The 16,278-nt window shown below is 47.9% G+C and overlaps 1 protein-coding gene and 1 long non-coding RNA gene across 2 annotated transcripts in view; one reads left to right on the forward strand and one right to left on the reverse strand.

The window, feature by feature from the left end:
• The window catches only part of LOC310853500 (SLIT-ROBO Rho GTPase-activating protein 1-like), a gene marked incomplete at both ends in the record, with an annotated part of 73,446 nt that extends 63,901 nt beyond the window's left edge, over positions 1–9,545 (forward strand). The window contains 3 exon segments of the mRNA XM_083757866.1: positions 3,925–4,062; positions 5,846–6,276; positions 9,172–9,545. Coding sequence (XP_083613992.1) covers positions 3,925–4,062; positions 5,846–6,276; positions 9,172–9,545 — 943 coding nt within the window.
• The window catches only part of LOC310853503, a 273,260-nt gene that overhangs the window by 195,015 nt on the left and 61,967 nt on the right, over positions 1–16,278 (reverse strand). The window lies entirely within an intron of this gene.

A 16,278-nucleotide genomic window follows, 5' to 3' on the forward strand; every position in this document is an offset into this window, starting at 1 on the left:
GTTCCATTTGATATCCTTCTCCTATCACAGCAGCTCACAAATCTTGCTGCTGTGTTTGCACATTGTTGTACTTCGCCCAGCAGATATGGGAGTTTTTTGTCATTGGTCATGTTTTCAAAATCTCCGTGTGTGATTGTAATCTGTGGGAAGTATGTGTCTCTGATGTCTTGGTACAATGGACAGATGGTTAGGAAGTGTAGCTCGGTTTCCACTTCATTTAGTGTGCAGTGGGTGCATAGTCTGTCTTCTCTCGGGATACAGGTCTGCCTATGACGGCCTTTCTCGATCGCGAGACTGTGCTCACTGAGTCTGTACCTAGTTAAGATTTTCTTTGTTTTGGGTCGGTCACGGTGCTCAGGTATTCTGCCACTGTGTATTCTCTGTTTAGGGTACCACAGGGTGGTGCTGTTTCACAGCATAATTAAACATGACCACTGCACTGTGGGGGAAGAACAGCATCGCTACACCTCGTTGATTAATGGACTGATTATCGACTGACGGACTCACTAACCTCTCGCTATTGATTCGCTAATTGATAATTGGTCTGATTCGTTAGCTCAGCTATAGCCCCATTTCCAGAGGCTGTGTTGGGGATCTGTTCCAGATGGGTTGGCTATCTGTGCTTGGCTCCCAATCTCCCGCCGTAGTCTGAAAAACCCACCTCTTCAGACTCCATCATGGCCCGTAGCACTTACCCTACCCCCTTAGATAGCACTTTATGTAGACTTAGATAGCATTTTATACAGACTTAGCATGTTACGTAGACGGCACTAGAATTGCATTTGATGTAGTCATAGCACTTTATAGTATGTAATGTATAGTATAGTATAGTATAGTATAGTTTATATGTATAGATCCTCCACTGTTACGTTCTTAGCTTACACATGTTTCATGATAACTACTTGTTATGTATGTGATGTATTGCCATGCTTTTTGTTATTGTTTACTGTAAATCGCTCTGGATTAAGAGCGTCTGATAAATGACTCCATTGTAAATTGGTGTCCCACAGGGGGATGACGTCATGTTCTTGGTGTCCCACAGGGGGATGACGTCATGTTCTTGGTGTCCCACAGGGCTGACGTCATGTTCTTGGTGTCCCACAGACAGGGCTGACCTCATGTTCTTGGTGTCCCACAGGGCTGACCTCATGTTCTTGGTGTCCCACAGGGCTGACCTCATGTTCTTGGTGTCCCACAGGGCTGAGGTCATGTTCTTGGTGTCCCACAGGGCTGACCTCATGTTCTTGGTGTCCCACAGGGCTGACGTCATGTTCTTGGTGTCCCACAGGGCTGACCTCATGTTCTTGGTGTCCCACAGGGCTGACGTCATGTTCTTGGTGTCCCACAGGGCTGACCTCATGTTCTTGGTGTCCTACAGGGGGCTGACCTCATGTTCTTGGTGTCCCACAGGGCTGACGTCATGTTCTTGGTGTCCCACAGACAGGGCTGACGTCATGTTCTTGGTGTCCCACACAGGGCTGACCTCATGTTCTTGGTGTCACACAGGGCTGACCTCATGTTCTTGGTGTCCCACAGGGCTGACGTCATGTTCTTGGTGTCCCACAGGGCTGACCTCATGTTCTTGGTGTCCCACAGGGGGCTGACGTCATGTTCTTGGTGTCCCACAGGGGGATGACGTCATGTTCTTGGTGTCCCACAGGGCTGACCTCATGTTCTTGGTGTCCCACAGGGGGATGACGTCATGTTCTTGGTGTCCCACAGGGGGATGACGTCATGTTCTTGGTGTCCCACAGGGCTGACGTCATGTTCTTGGTGTCCCACAGGGCTGACGTCATGTTCTTGGTGTCCCACAGGGGGATGACGTCATGTTCTTGGTGTCCCACAGGGCTGACCTCATGTTCTTGGTGTCCCACAGGGCTGACATCATGTTCTTGGTGTCCCACAGACAGGGCTGACCTCATGTTCTTGGTGTCCCACAGGGCTGACATCATGTTCTTGGTGTCCCACAGACAGGGCTGACCTCATGTTCTTGGTGTCCCACAGGGCTGACCTCATGTTCTTGGTGTCCCACAGGGCTGACATCATGTTCTTGGTGTCCCACAGGGCTGACGTCATGTTCTTGGTGTCACACAGGGCTGACGTCATGTTCTTGGTGTCCCACAGGGCTGACGTCATGTTCTTGGTGTCCCACAGGGCTGACGTCATGTTCTTGGTGTCCCACAGGGCTGACATCATGTTCTTGGTGTCCCACAGGGCTGACATCATGTTCTTGGTGTCCCACAGGGCTGACATCATGTTCTTGGTGTCCCACAGGGCTGACGTCATGTTCTTGGTGTCCCACAGGGCTGACGTCATGTTCTTGGTGTCCCACAGACAGGGCTGACCTCATGTTCTTGGTGTCCCACTGGGCTGACCTCATGTTCTTGGTGTCCCACAGGGCTGACCTCATGTTCTTGGTGTCCCACAGGGCTGACATCATGTTCTTGGTGTCCCACAGGGCTGACGTCATGTTCTTGGTGTCCCACAGACAGGGCTGACCTCATGTTCTTGGTGTCCCACAGACAGGGCTGACCTCATGTTCTTGGTGTCCCACAGACAGGGCTGACCTCATGTTCTTGGTGTCCCACAGGGCTGACCTCATGTTCTTGGTGTCCCACAGGGCTGACGTCATGTTCTTGGTGTCCCACAGACAGGGCTGACATCATGTTCTTGGTGTCCCACAGGGCTGACCTCATGTTCTTGGTGTCCCACAGGGCTGACGTCATGTTCTTGGTGTCCCACAGGGCTGACCTCATGTTCTTGGTGTCCCACAGACAGGGCTGACCTCATGTTCTTGGTGTCCCACAGGGCTGACGTCATGTTCTTGGTGTCCCACAGGGCTGACATCATGTTCTTGGTGTCCCACAGGGGGCTGACATCATGTTCTTGGTGTCCCACAGGGCTGACGTCATGTTCTTGGTGTCCCACAGGGCTGACGTCATGTTCTTGGTGTCCCACAGACAGGGCTGACGTCATGTTCTTGGTGTCCCACAGGGCTGACGTCATGTTCTTGGTGTCCCACAGGGCTGACATCATGTTCTTGGTGTCCCACAGGGCTGACGTCATGTTCTTGGTGTCCCACAGGGCTGACCTCATGTTCTTGGTGTCCCACAGGGCTGACGTCATGTTCTTGGTGTCCCACACGGGGCTGACATCATGTTCTTGGTGTCCCACAGGGCTGACGTCATGTTCTTGGTGTCCCACAGGGCTGACGTCATGTTCTTGGTGTCCCACAGGGCTGACGTCATGTTCTCACAGGGCTGACCTCATGTTCTTGGTGTCCCACAGGGCTGACGTCATGTTCTCACAGGGCTGACCTCATGTTCTTGGTGTCCCACAGGGCTGAAGTCATGTTCTTGGTGTCCCACAGACAGGGCTGACCTCATGTTCTTGGTGTCCCACAGGGCTGACCTCATGTTCTTGGTGTCCCACAGGGCTGACCTCATGTTCTTGGTGTCCCACAGGGCTGACCTCATGTTCTTGGTGTCCCACAGGGCTGACCTCATGTTCTTGGTGTCCCACAGGGCTGACCTCATGTTCTTGGTGTCCCACAGGGCTGACCTCATGTTCTTGGTGTCCCACAGGGCTGACCTCATGTTCTTGGTGTCCCACAGGGCTGACCTCATGTTCTTGGTGTCCCACAGGGCTGACCTCATGTTCTTGGTGTCCCACAGGGCTGACCTCATGTTCTTGGTGTCCCACAGGGCTGACCTCATGTTCTTGGTGTCCCACAGGGCTGACCTCATGTTCTTGGTGTCCCACAGGGCTGACCTCATGTTCTTGGTGTCCCACAGACAGGGCTGACCTCATGTTCTTGGTGTCCCACACAGGGCTGACCTCATGTTCTTGGTGTCCCACAGACAGGGCTGACATCATGTTCTTGGTGTCCCACAGGGCTGACCTCATGTTCTTGGTGTCCCACAGGGCTGACGTCATGGACTCCCTCAGTCAGAAGGCGGACAGCGATGGAGGAAGCAGCAGCACCGAAGACAAACGCTCCAGGAGCGAGTTGAGCTCCCCGACGGACATCAGACCCCCCGAGACCTACAACAGGTCCGTCATGTAAGACCCCTCCTCTCATTCTGATGTCATCTAAGACCCCGCCTCTCATTCTGATGTCATGTAAGACCCTGCAGTTTAGCTGCATACCCCGTTATTTAATCCATGTTTCGGTGCTGCTTATTACTCTAAACCCGCTATTTGTTTAATGAGTTTAATTCGCTGTTGTTTAATAATTAAAAAGAAAGAGCGGATTTGTCGCGGACCTGGTGACGAGGCCGTGCCCTGGGCTGCAAGGGTTTCTGGTCTTCATCAGTGTCTTCATCGTTATGCTAACATGCTGTCTTCATCAGTGTCTTCATCGTTATGCTAACATGATGTCTTCATCGTTATGCTAACATGATGTCTTCATCGTTATGCTAACATGATGTCTTCATCGTTATGCTAACATGATGTCTTCATCGTTATGCTAACATGATGTCTTCATCGTTATGCTAACATGATGTCTTCATCGTTATGCTAACATGTCTTCATCGTTATGCTAACATGATGTCTTCATCGTTATGCTTACATCTTCATCGTTATGCTTACATGATGTCTTCATCGTTATGCTAACATGATGTCTTCATCGTTATGCTAACATGATGTCTTCATCGTTATGCTTATATGATGTCTTCATCGTTATGCTAACATGCTGTCTTCATCGTTATGCTAACATGATGTCTTCATCGTTATGCTAACATGATGTCTTCATCGTTATGCTTATATGATGTCTTCATCGTTATGCTAACATGATGTCTTCATCGTTATGCTAACATGATGTCTTCATCGTTATGCTAACATGATGTCTTCATCGTTATGCTAACATGATGTCTTCATCGTTATGCTAACATGATGTCTTCATCGTTATGCTAACATGATGTCTTCATCGTTATGCTAACATGATGTCTTCATCGTTATGCTAACATGATGTCTTCATCGTTATGCTAACATGATGTCTTCATCGTTATGCTAACATGATGTCTTCATCGTTATGCTAACATGATGTCTTCATCGTTATGCTAACATGATGTCTTCATCGTTATGCTAACATGATGTCTTCATCGTTATGCTAACATGATGTCCTCATCGTTATGCTAACATGATGTCTTCATCGTTATGCTAACATGATGTCTTCATCGTTATGCTAACATGCTGTCTTCATCGTTATGCTAACATGATGTCTTCATCGTTATGCTTATATGATGTCTTCATCGTTATGCTAACATGATGTCTTCATCGTTATGCTAACATGATGTCTTCATCGTTATGCTAACATGATGTCTTCATCGTTATGCTAACATGATGTCTTCATCGTTATGCTAACATGATGTCTTCATCGTTATGCTAACATGCTGTCTTCATCGTTATGCTAACATGATGTCTTCATCGTTATGCTAACATGATGTCTTCATCGTTATGCTAACATGATGTCTTCATCGTTATGCTAACATGATGTCTTCATCGTTATGCTAACATGATGTCTTCATCGTTATGCTAACATGATGTCTTCATCGTTATGCTAACATGATGTCCTCATCGTTATGCTAACATGATGTATTCATCGTTATGCTAACATGATGTCTTCATCGTTATGCTAACATGATGTCTTCATCGTTATGCTAACATGATGTCCTCATCGTTATGCTAACATGATGTCTTCATCGTTATGCTAACATGATGTCTTCATCGTTATGCTAACATGATGTCCTCATCGTTATGCTAACATGATGTATTCATCGTTATGCTAACATGATGTCTTCACCTTCACCGAGGGTTTATTATATTATCTTATCCTGACCATCAGCCACAGGAGGAAGAGGACCGAGGGTCTATTCCGCCGTCCGCTCGGCCGCTCCAACGAGAATCACTGCCACGGGAACGGGGGCGTGCTGGAGAGGAGCTCGCCGCCCGTGACTGGCCACTTCAGCCCGCGGGAGCTGCTTCTGGGGCGGGGCCAGGGCCTGACTCCGCCCCTCGACAGCCCCGAGCGGCGGCGGCGCTCCACCGCGGCCGTCACCCTGACGATCAGCCGACACGATTCGCTGCGGAGGCCCGAGGACACGCCCCTCCGGGACACGCCCCTCCGACGCTCCTGCAGCGGACAGCACGAGGACACGCCCCTCCGACGCTCCTGCAGCGGTCAGCACGGCTTCACCGACTCCCACCGCTCCAGAGGACTGGACCCCGACACACTGGCACAGGTACACGCACACACACACGCATGCACGCACACAAGTATCAATTGGCAGCGTCTTTAGTGTGTGTCTTTTGTGTGTTTGTTATTGTATTGTTTATTTCTTATAACTCTGTCTGTGTTTTTATTTCTTTACTGCACAGCTGCCCCCCTTTGCCAATTTATGTACTGTTCTTTATGAACTTTTAATCTTTTAAACCAATGACCTCTTCCTACAGGAAAGGATTCCATATAAGCCTTCTGGCTTCTTCCTTTCCTTGCATTGTATTTTTTGTTCTTTGATATGTTATTGTCTATTTTTTGTACCACATGCTAAATAAATAAACCTAAACCTAAACCTAGTCCTCATTAGAATGCACCTCATTGGAGTGCCTGGTGGGCTCAGACAGTTCACAGACCATAATGTTCCATGTGAGTTCAAATCCTCAACTCTCTTGTCATATTTTGCTCGCATGTCTGAGTCCACACTACTCTCGCTGCCCTAGTTTTCCTTTCTCTCGGTCTACACTCTACTGCCTAAAGTAAAGCATACAAATGTAATGAATTAATAAATAACTATCTTTGAACAAAGATGCAGAAAGATGTATTTATAAATTATAAATGCTAAAGTTCATCACGCCTCTCTTCTCTCTGGTTCTCGTCCTGCACTCTCTCTCTCTGTGTCTCTCTGTGTCTCTCTCTGTGTCTCTGTGTGTCTCTGAGTGTCTCTGTGTCTGTGTGTCTCTGTCTCTCTGTGTGTCTGTCTCTCTGTGTCTCTCTGTGTCTCTCTGTGTCTCTCTCTGTGTCTCTGTGTGTGTCTCTGTGTCTCTGTGTGTCTCTGTGTCTCTGTGTGTGTCTCTGTGTCTCTCTGTGTCTCTCTGTGTCTCTGTGTCTCTCTGTGTCTCTGTGTCTCTCTGTGTGTCTCTGTGTCTCTCTGTGTGTCTCTGTGTCTCTCTGTGTGTCTCTGTGTCTCTCTGTGTCTCTGTGTGTCTCTGTGTGTCTCTGTGTCTCTCTGTGTGTCTCTGTGTGTCTCTGTGTCTCTCTGTGTCTCTCTCTGTGTCTCTGTGTCTCTCTGTGTGTCTCTGTGTGTCTCTGTGTCTCTCTGTGTGTCTCTGTGTGTCTCTGTGTCTCTCTGTGTGTCTCTGTCTCTGTGTGTCTGTGTGTCTCTGTGTCTCTCTGTGTCTCTGTGTGTCTCTGTGTCTCTGTATGTCTCTGTGTGTCTCTGTCTCTCTGTGTGTCTCTCTGTGTCTCTCTGTGTGTCTCTGTGTGTCTCTGTCTCTCTGTGTGTCTGTCTGTCTCTGTCTCTCTGTGTGTCTCTGTGTCTCTCTGTGTGTCTCTGTGTGTCTCTGTGTCTCTCTGTGTGTCTCTGTGTCTCTGTGTGTCTCTGTGTGTCTCTGTGTCTCTGTGTGTCTCTGTGTGTCTCTGTGTCTCTCTGTGTGTCTCTGTGTCTCTCTGTGTGTCTCTCTGTCTCTCTGTGTCTCTGTGTCTCTCTGTGTGTCTCTGTGTGTCTCTGTGTGTCTCTCTGTGTGTCTCTGTGTCTCTCTGTGTGTCTCTGTGTGTCTCTGTGTGTCTCTGTGTCTCTCTGTGTCTCTGTGTCTCTCTGTGTGTCTCTCTGTGTCTCTGTGTCTCTCTGTGTGTCTCTGTGTCTCTCTGTGTGTCTCTGTGTCTCTCTGTGTGTCTCTCTGTCTCTCTGTGTCTCTGTGTCTCTCTGTGTGTCTCTGTGTGTCTCTGTGTGTCTCTCTGTGTGTCTCTGTGTCTCTCTGTGTGTCTCTGTGTGTCTCTGTGTGTCTCTGTGTCTCTCTGTGTCTCTGTGTCTCTCTGTGTGTCTCTCTGTGTCTCTGTGTCTCTCTGTGTGTCTCTGTGTCTCTGTGTGTCTCTGTGTCTCTCTGTGTCTCTGTGTGTCTCTGTGTGTCTCTGTGTCTCTCTGTGTGTCTCTGTGTCTCTCTGTGTGTCTCTGTGTGTCTCTGTGTGTCTCTGTGTCTCTCTGTGTCTCTGTGTCTCTCTGTGTGTCTCTGTGTGTCTCTGTGTCTCTCTGTGTGTCTCTGTGTCTCTCTGTGTGTCTCTGTGTGTCTCTGTGTGTCTCTGTGTGTCTCTGTGTGTCTCTCTCTGTCTCTCTGTGTCTCTGTGTCTCTGTGTGTGTCTCTGTGTGTCTCTGTGTCTCTGTGTGTCTCTGTGTGTCTCTCTGTCTCTCTGTGTCTCTGTGTGTCTCTGTGTGTGTCTCTGTGTGTCTCTGTGTCTCTGTGTCTCTCTGTGTGTCTCTGTGTGTCTCTCTGTCTCTCTGTGTCTCTGTGTGTCTCTGTCTCTCTGTGTGTCTCTCTGTCTCTCTGTGTCTCTGTGTCTCTGTGTCTCTCTGTGTCTCTCTGTGTGTCTCTCTGTCTCTCTGTGTCTCTGTGTGTCTCTGTCTCTCTGTGTGTCTCTCTGTCTCTCTGTGTCTCTGTGTCTCTCTGTGTGTCTCTGTGTCTCTGTGTCTCTCTGTGTGTCTCTGTCTCTCTGTGTGTCTCTGTGTGTCTCTGTGTGTCTCTCTGTCTCTCTGTGTCTCTCTGTGTCTCTGTGTGTCTCTGTGTGTCTCTGTGTGTCTCTGTCTCTCTGTGTGTCTCTGTGTCTCTGTCTGTCTGTGTGTCTCTGTGTGTCTCTGTCTCTCTGTGTGTGTGTGTGTGTGTGTGTGTGTGTGTGTGTGTGTGTGTGTGTGTGTGTGTGTGTGTGTGTGTGTGTGTGTGTGTGTGTGTGTGTGTGTGTGTGTGTGTGTGTGTGTCCGCAGGATATCGAGGAGCTGAGGCAGATGGAGCGTCAGCAAGGCTGCAGACCGGCTGCAGAGCAGACGGAGCGTCAGGGCTGCAGACCGGCTGCAGAGCAGACGGAGCGTCAGGGCTGCAGCCGGTCTGCAGAGCAGATGGAGCGTCAGGGCTGCAGACCGGCTGCAGAGCAGACGGAGCGTCAGGGCTGCAGACCGGCTGCAGAGCAGATGGAGCGTCAGGGCTGCAGAGCGGCCCCTGACGTGGTGCTGGACACCCTGGAGCAGCTGAAGAACGGCCCGGTCAACACCACCACCACCTGCTCCTCCTCCGAGTCCCCCAGCCCCCACAGCACGCCCAGCACCCCCGGGACCCCCGGGACCCCGGGCACCCCGAGTCCCCTGAGCCCCCTGAGCCCCATGAGCCCGCTCCCGGGGCCTCCTCCCAGGCCCACCAACCCCTCCCCCGACACCCTGGGCTCCTTTAAGCCTGTGGCCCTGCGGGGCCCCCCCGCCCTGAGGCCCAAGCCCATGGTCCCGCCCAAGAGCAGCACCCCTCCGCTGCCCCCGCCGCCTCTGGACAAATCCTGCACCATGTGAGGAGCCCCCAAAAATCAGGCCGACCCCGGGGCCAAAAACTGGGCCCCAGAAGAAGAGGAGATCAGGGTTTACTGCCTACTGTTTATAATCAACATAAATAAGGGTAGAAACGGTAGGACAGGCAAAAAGGGTTTTAACTGTAGTAATAATAAAAATATAATAATATATGACATGATCTAAGATATGATATGCCATGATATTTATGTGTCGTCAGGTGGGTGTGTGTAGGAGTTTACTTTCTCCATGTATTGAAGCATTTATCAAAGGTTTAGCTAAAGAAGAACTGCTGATAGAGAGAATAATTAAGGACAGCCAATGGCAGAGTATCCTGTCCTGTTTAAGAGATATATTATAGTGGGATACGTGGGGAGTGTAGTTTTTGGCTCCAGTGAAATGTAGTTTTTTCCAGTGATGTGAACGTTGGCTGTATACCGTCATAACGATAGGCGTGCGTTAGTTCGAAGGGGCCTGTTCGTGAAAAGGCTGCTGTATTCTTAAATGTATTATGATTCGCTGCTGTTATCTGTAATAAGTGATTTGATTGGTTCAAAGCCACAGAGAGGAGGACACTGCAGGGTGAAGACACGCCCATTTTGGGAGGCGGGTGTGGGATATGGGGGGGGGGGGGGGGGGGAGGGAGGTGTGCATCCAGACATAGATTCACCAAGATGCCCAAACTCCGCTCCGCTCGCGTCAGGAGTCTCTTCCTGGTTTTTAGCAAGGAAGCTTAGAGAAGGAAGTGTCATGGTCACGTGACTGTGATGCGCCATGACACTTTCATGGGAGCCAAATCTTGCACCGGAAGTGACATGAATACAAAGCAGAGAATGGAGCAAGCTGGAGCAGCTCATAACAAACACCATTTATGAACCATTGAGACCTTTGTCATATCGATGTGCACGCAGAGTGCACAGCATTTCATTTTATTTGAGGATCTAAACAGCAGCAGGTATCGTTTCTGTTTTTCGGGGGTATCGCGAGATTTAGGCTGCCAGACAGGAAACGGTGGACAGTCTTGTGATACTTGTGGCACATTCAGAAACATCCTTTTTGCTCTTTAGATACCTCTAAAATGACAGAGTACACATCGAAGCACAACACAGCAGACAATAATGTGTTATAGTATATATATGTCTTCTGTTATTTGCCAGAAGCGATTACTTTACAAAAGATCTCAGTCACTCAGAAATAGTGTTCATGAGCTGCAGGTCACTCGAACTTCCGGGTGCAGTTTGGCTACCATGGTGCGACGAATCTGCCGTCTGGAATGACGTGATAGTGAACATGACGTTGGTGACCTGACCTCCATTTCATATACCTTGGTTTTTAGACAGCTGGTGGATGGAAATGAAGCTCCACCTTGCAGCGTCGGCCAGAAAACTTGCTTTGCCGACGCTGCAAGTTGCAAATCAACTAATCAAATGATTCCCGAGCGCAGCACGGCTGCAGCTCACCTCTCCTTGGCTGCAGCTCACCTCTCCTTGGCTGCAGCTCACCTCTCCTTGGCTGCAGCTCACCTCTCCTTGGCTGCAGCTCACCTCTCCTTGGATGCAGCTCACCTCTCCTTGGCTGCAGCTCACCTCTCCTTGGATGCAGCTCACCTCTCCTTGGCTGCAGCTCACCTCTCCTTGGCTGGAGCTCACCTCTCCTTGGCTGCAGCTCACCTCTCCTTGGCTGCAGCTCACCTCTCCTTGGCTGCAGCTCACCTCTCCTTGGCTGCAGCTCACCTCTCCTTGGATGCAGCTCACCTCTCCTTGGCTGCAGCTCACCTCTCCTTGGCTGGAGCTCACCTCTCCTTGGATGCAGCTCACCGCTCCTTGGATGCAGCTCACCTCTCCTTGGATGCAGCTCACCTCTCCTTGGCTGCAGCTCAGCGCTCCTTGACTGCAGCTCAGCGCTCCTTGGCTGCAGCTCAGCGCTCCTTGGCTGCAGCTCACCTCAAGAGATGGGTCAAATGCGGAGAACAAAGTTCACTGCGATAATAACGTGTGTGATAAATCGTAGGACTTTGACTTTTGACTTTGAGCTTCATTTCCATCCATGCACCAGCTGTCTAAAAACCAGGACGAGAGTCATCTCTGTGGCATCTTGGTGAATCTTGGTGGTCTGGAGGGTTCCCACGCTGTGGAACGAGGAGGCAGACATCTTGGTGAGGATGGTTCCCATAGGGTGGAACGAGGAGGCAGACATCTTGGTGAGGATGGTTCCCATAGGGTGGAACGGGGAGGCAGACATCTTGGTGAGGATCCTTTTTATTTAGTTCCTTCCATTTCTCTTGGTTCAGCTGCTAAACTCACTACTACGCCTCAAACCAAGCCTCTTGGGGTAGTCAGTGACATGGTAAAAAAGAAAAGAAAAACGGAAACTTCACAACAAGTTATATAACCAATGCTATTTATTGAATGTTTCCAGTGTTTTTAATGACTGTTCAAACCATCTTATTGAATGTTCGTGAGCTGTTGTGTCACTGTGGTGACGCGACGGACGCTCGCTAAATCCTAACAGCCTTTTTGTGTTCTGAGGACACCCACATAACCACTAACTACCCATGCGTTAGGGTTCAACCACCACTAACTACCCATGGGTTAGGGTTCAACCACCACTAACTACCCATGGGTTAGGGTTCAACCACCACTAACTACCCATGGGTTAGGGTTCAACCACCACTAACTACCCATGGGTTAGGGTTCAACCACCACTAACTACCCAGCCCAGGGTTCCATACAGGGTGTAAAGGTTTGGTGGAGGAGGGAGCTGGAAGCTTGGACAGAACTTTTTATTTTTCCTGGAACGGGGTGTAACTATGTATGAATGATTTCCTTTCCCATTAGTGAGTGAGTGTGTGTGTGTGTGTGTGCGTGTGTGTGTGTGAGTGTGCGTGTGTGCGTGTGTGTGTGTGTGTGTGTGTGCGTCCTGCCTGCCTGCCCTCATCCTGTTCGTTGTAAATGCATAAACACTAGAACAGTGGTAGTTGATAGAATATTCATATACCTGCCTTGAGTGCCAGGAAGGAACACGTACAGGTTGGTGGAAGTGCACATAGCTGGTATAAAAAGCATGCCACTTACAGTAGAATATACAGTATACAGTTTGTGCGTGCGTGTGTGTAAATATTGGTTCACCTGGTCGTTCCACTGAACTCACAATTTAACCTTAAATTCACAGTAAGCTAACAGGGTGGGGCTCTTGTGTGTAAAATGCCCATAAACAACACTTGAACAGCACACTGAATGTGGCCTCCGACTGGGCTTAGGAACTAATGTGAGAGTGATGCGCTATGGGATATGAGTTGCTAAAGGATGCACGTGTGTGTGTGTGCGTGTGTGTGTTTGTGTGTGTTGATTTCGTCGATTAAAACTAAGACGAAAAATGTTCGTCGACTACCTTTTTCCACTGATGAAAACTAAATGAAAACTAAGCTATGACGACTAAAACTAAGACTAAATATACTGACAATTTTGTCAACAGATAAAAACTAGACTAAAACGTTAGGAAGGGACTAGTGGACCAGAGATCCAGTATAAGTCATTTTACACTTGGTTGCGTGCTGAAAATAGCAGATCTACAAGTTCGCAGCGTGCCGCGTTGTGAGCTTGTAGATCGGCTATTTTCAGCAATTGTAAAAAACAGTCATTACGTCATTAAGAGACTTTGACTAAAACTAAAATCAAGATTTGCTGCCAAAAACAACATGTGTGTGTGTGTGTGTGTGTGACTGTGTGTGTGTGTGTGTGTGTGTGTGTGTGTGTGTGACTGCGTGTGCGTGTGTGTGTGTGTGTGTGTGTGTGAGTGCGTGTTGGTATGCATGTTACGTGAAAGTGCCTTTTTTTAATCCTTGTCATTTTGGGGGGAGTTAATGTGAATCCACTCACATCGCATGTCGTCCTGAATGAAGAGCAGCAGCGCTCCCAATGAAATAATCATGAAAAGTGTTTAGTAGAATAAAAACTGAATTATGAATTCTTAGCGTTAACCCATATTGTGACATTGCACTTTGATGTATAGGACTGTGTACTTTGGCATGTAAAAGCATCACGACATGTTGGTGCGTTTTAAAACTAAAAAGGAAGGTTCTTCTGAATGTGTTTGATAATAATAATAATAAAGGAAATGGTTTCGTCCGTTTTAAGTGTTGCTGTATTTGAAAAACCTGAGCTTCCCTGAAGATGAGCTCATATTATATTATAGCCAAATGGATTGTATCAGTGTTGTATTTATTATAAATAACCTGAATAAATTTAACATTCAAGAGCGCACATTTTGGTGGGAATGGGTATTTCTTTTGTGGTGGTGTTCAGAGCATAGACAGAGTTACGCAAACTGCGTTCACTTCATGGGGCTTCAGTCCTGGACCGGAAGTAGGCAGAAATGCATTGGACCCACTAGGCAACAGCCCAGCTTTAATGATCTTAAATTCCATTATTGTCTCCACCAGGCCGAAGGCATGGGGGGAGAGTATGTTTTGCACTCCATCCATCCGTCCGTCCGTCCGTCCGTCCGTCCGTGTGTGTGTGTCCGTGAGCAGCTAATCTCGGCCACCGTTAACCCGGTCGATGCCAAATTTTGCACACACACTCCCTGGATGCCAACGATGAACCTCTGCCCCAAAATTTCCAGAACGGCCTGTTATAGCGCCACCAGGAGGCCGCTTTGTGCAAAACTAGTTTTTGCACAGTACACCTACATATTTTGTCCAAACATCACGCAAATTGGTACACAGTCTCTCTAGAGCCATTCAACGAAACCGGTCTTTCAGATTTCTCAGACTCCATCCTGATTTACTTTTGTTGCCCTTTTATCCAACCACCAGATGAAGGCAAGCTGCAATGTCCTACATTCCTATCCTGGTGGAGACCTGTGCCCAGAAGGGCACTTTTTCTAGTTTTAGATTGTTTTGTAGTAATAGTACAACATAAACATTACAGAGACTTTAGTTGTTACTGTGCAATACTTGTCAACAGTTGTCATGTTGCACAACATGCCTAAAATAGCTCTTATTTGCGCCGCCCTCGTTGAAAACAATGTATTTCCAACTCCAGCTTGTCTCAGTTCAGGCTGCATGAACAGCGCTCGGTTTCTGCCACCTCGATATCCTAACTGATATTAGATGGCTCTGGTGGTGTTGAGGCTGAGCTGCTGGGGAGGGGTCTCTCGTGGGGGGAGGGGTCTCGTGGGGGTCTCGTGGTTTCCAAAGACCCGATAGGTGGAACATTATCGATGCCTTAGTACACCCCATTGGGGGAGAACAGCTGTCGGGAGGAAACCTCATAACTCAATTTTTTAGGTTTTTTATTTTATTTTATTTATCATAAATCAGTGCTTTTGAACACCCTTTACGTCTGTGTGTTGTTTAAAAAATGGAAAGTAAAGCAACTAACTCCACCACCTCTCTCCTTCTCATCAGGGATGGATTAACCCCCACGAGGGTCCCTGGGCCGGTAATCTTTGCAGGGCCCCCATAGCTCGTGTGAGTGCGATTTTTATGTTTTTCAGTGTTTTTTTTTATCACCTTTTTGACCTACATTTAACAAAATAAATGGCCAATGAAGGGCCCCAGTAGCCCATTTCAGGGTGTCAAACCTAGTACCTGACGGTCCAATTTCCCTTAAAGGGACACTTCACCCTTTTTGCTAAAATATATATGTTAATGACGTTTAGAAGCTTTATAACACTTTCCTGGGGGTATTTATGTGTGGTTTTAGATATTTTAGATTGTAGCAGTGAGCCTGTTGTCTCTGATGTCATGGACACTGGGCTCACTACCTTCCTGGACTACATGTTGTCTCAGTAAGACAGCTCTCCCCCTATCCACAAGGAGGAGCAGTGCACCAAAGAATTATGGGAATTGTAGTCCAGGAAGGTAGTGAGACCAACAGGCTCACTGCTACAATCTAAAACCACATATTACACACAATCTGAAAATATGCTGTTCCAGGAACCCCTCAGAAGCAAAGACTTGAGTTAAAAACGTTTGTTCTGAAAGAATAATGTATTCAAAGATTTGCGCCCACATTTTCACGATTTTTCAAAAATAGCAGACCTATTTCTCAATAGCTAAAGTATAACATAATGCTTAATTTATGCTCCGTGAAACGACGCGGCGTTGTAGCACCAAAATAGCCCTCTGAAAAGCCTCACGTGTCACAGACGCGAGCTTGTAGATTGGCTATTTTAAGCGCACGGCATGTAATGGTCTTATGAAGTATACATCAGGTTGGGTTCAAGCAGATGTAAGTGCTTTTGACGAGGCCCCTGGAGGTATACTCTGGTGTATTATATAGATGTACATGTATAAAATATTTACTAGACCACTGAAGGTACTCTGGTCTCATGTGTGCAAGTATTGTAAATATCTTTTCCAACAAACGGCTCAATCAATGGTCATGATATGTATGACATTTATGCATGTAAAGGGGAATCAAGGGTAATTGTAACATTATCTGAACTTTATTTTCATTAGTGACAACAAGCACAGCAAAAAAAGAAACTATTTACAAATGAAAACAGCATGGTTAAAATAGTAAAGTGAACATTGCAACAAAAAAATAAAAGTTCCATCATTAGTATCTTCTGAAACGTTATAAACTAAATTAAATTAAAAGGTACTATAGCAGCTGACTGTAATGTAATGTTTTTGGGGAAGGCTGCGCTACGAGAAGCCGTCACTTTGGTCTGGAACACATTGGGCTAAAACAGCATTTCGTTTCATCAAATGAACGGTTATAAATTGTGT

Source organism: Protomyctophum parallelum (assembly GCF_964188405.1).
Source record: "Protomyctophum parallelum genome assembly, chromosome: 22".
Classification (NCBI taxonomy): domain Eukaryota; kingdom Metazoa; phylum Chordata; class Actinopteri; order Myctophiformes; family Myctophidae; genus Protomyctophum; species Protomyctophum parallelum.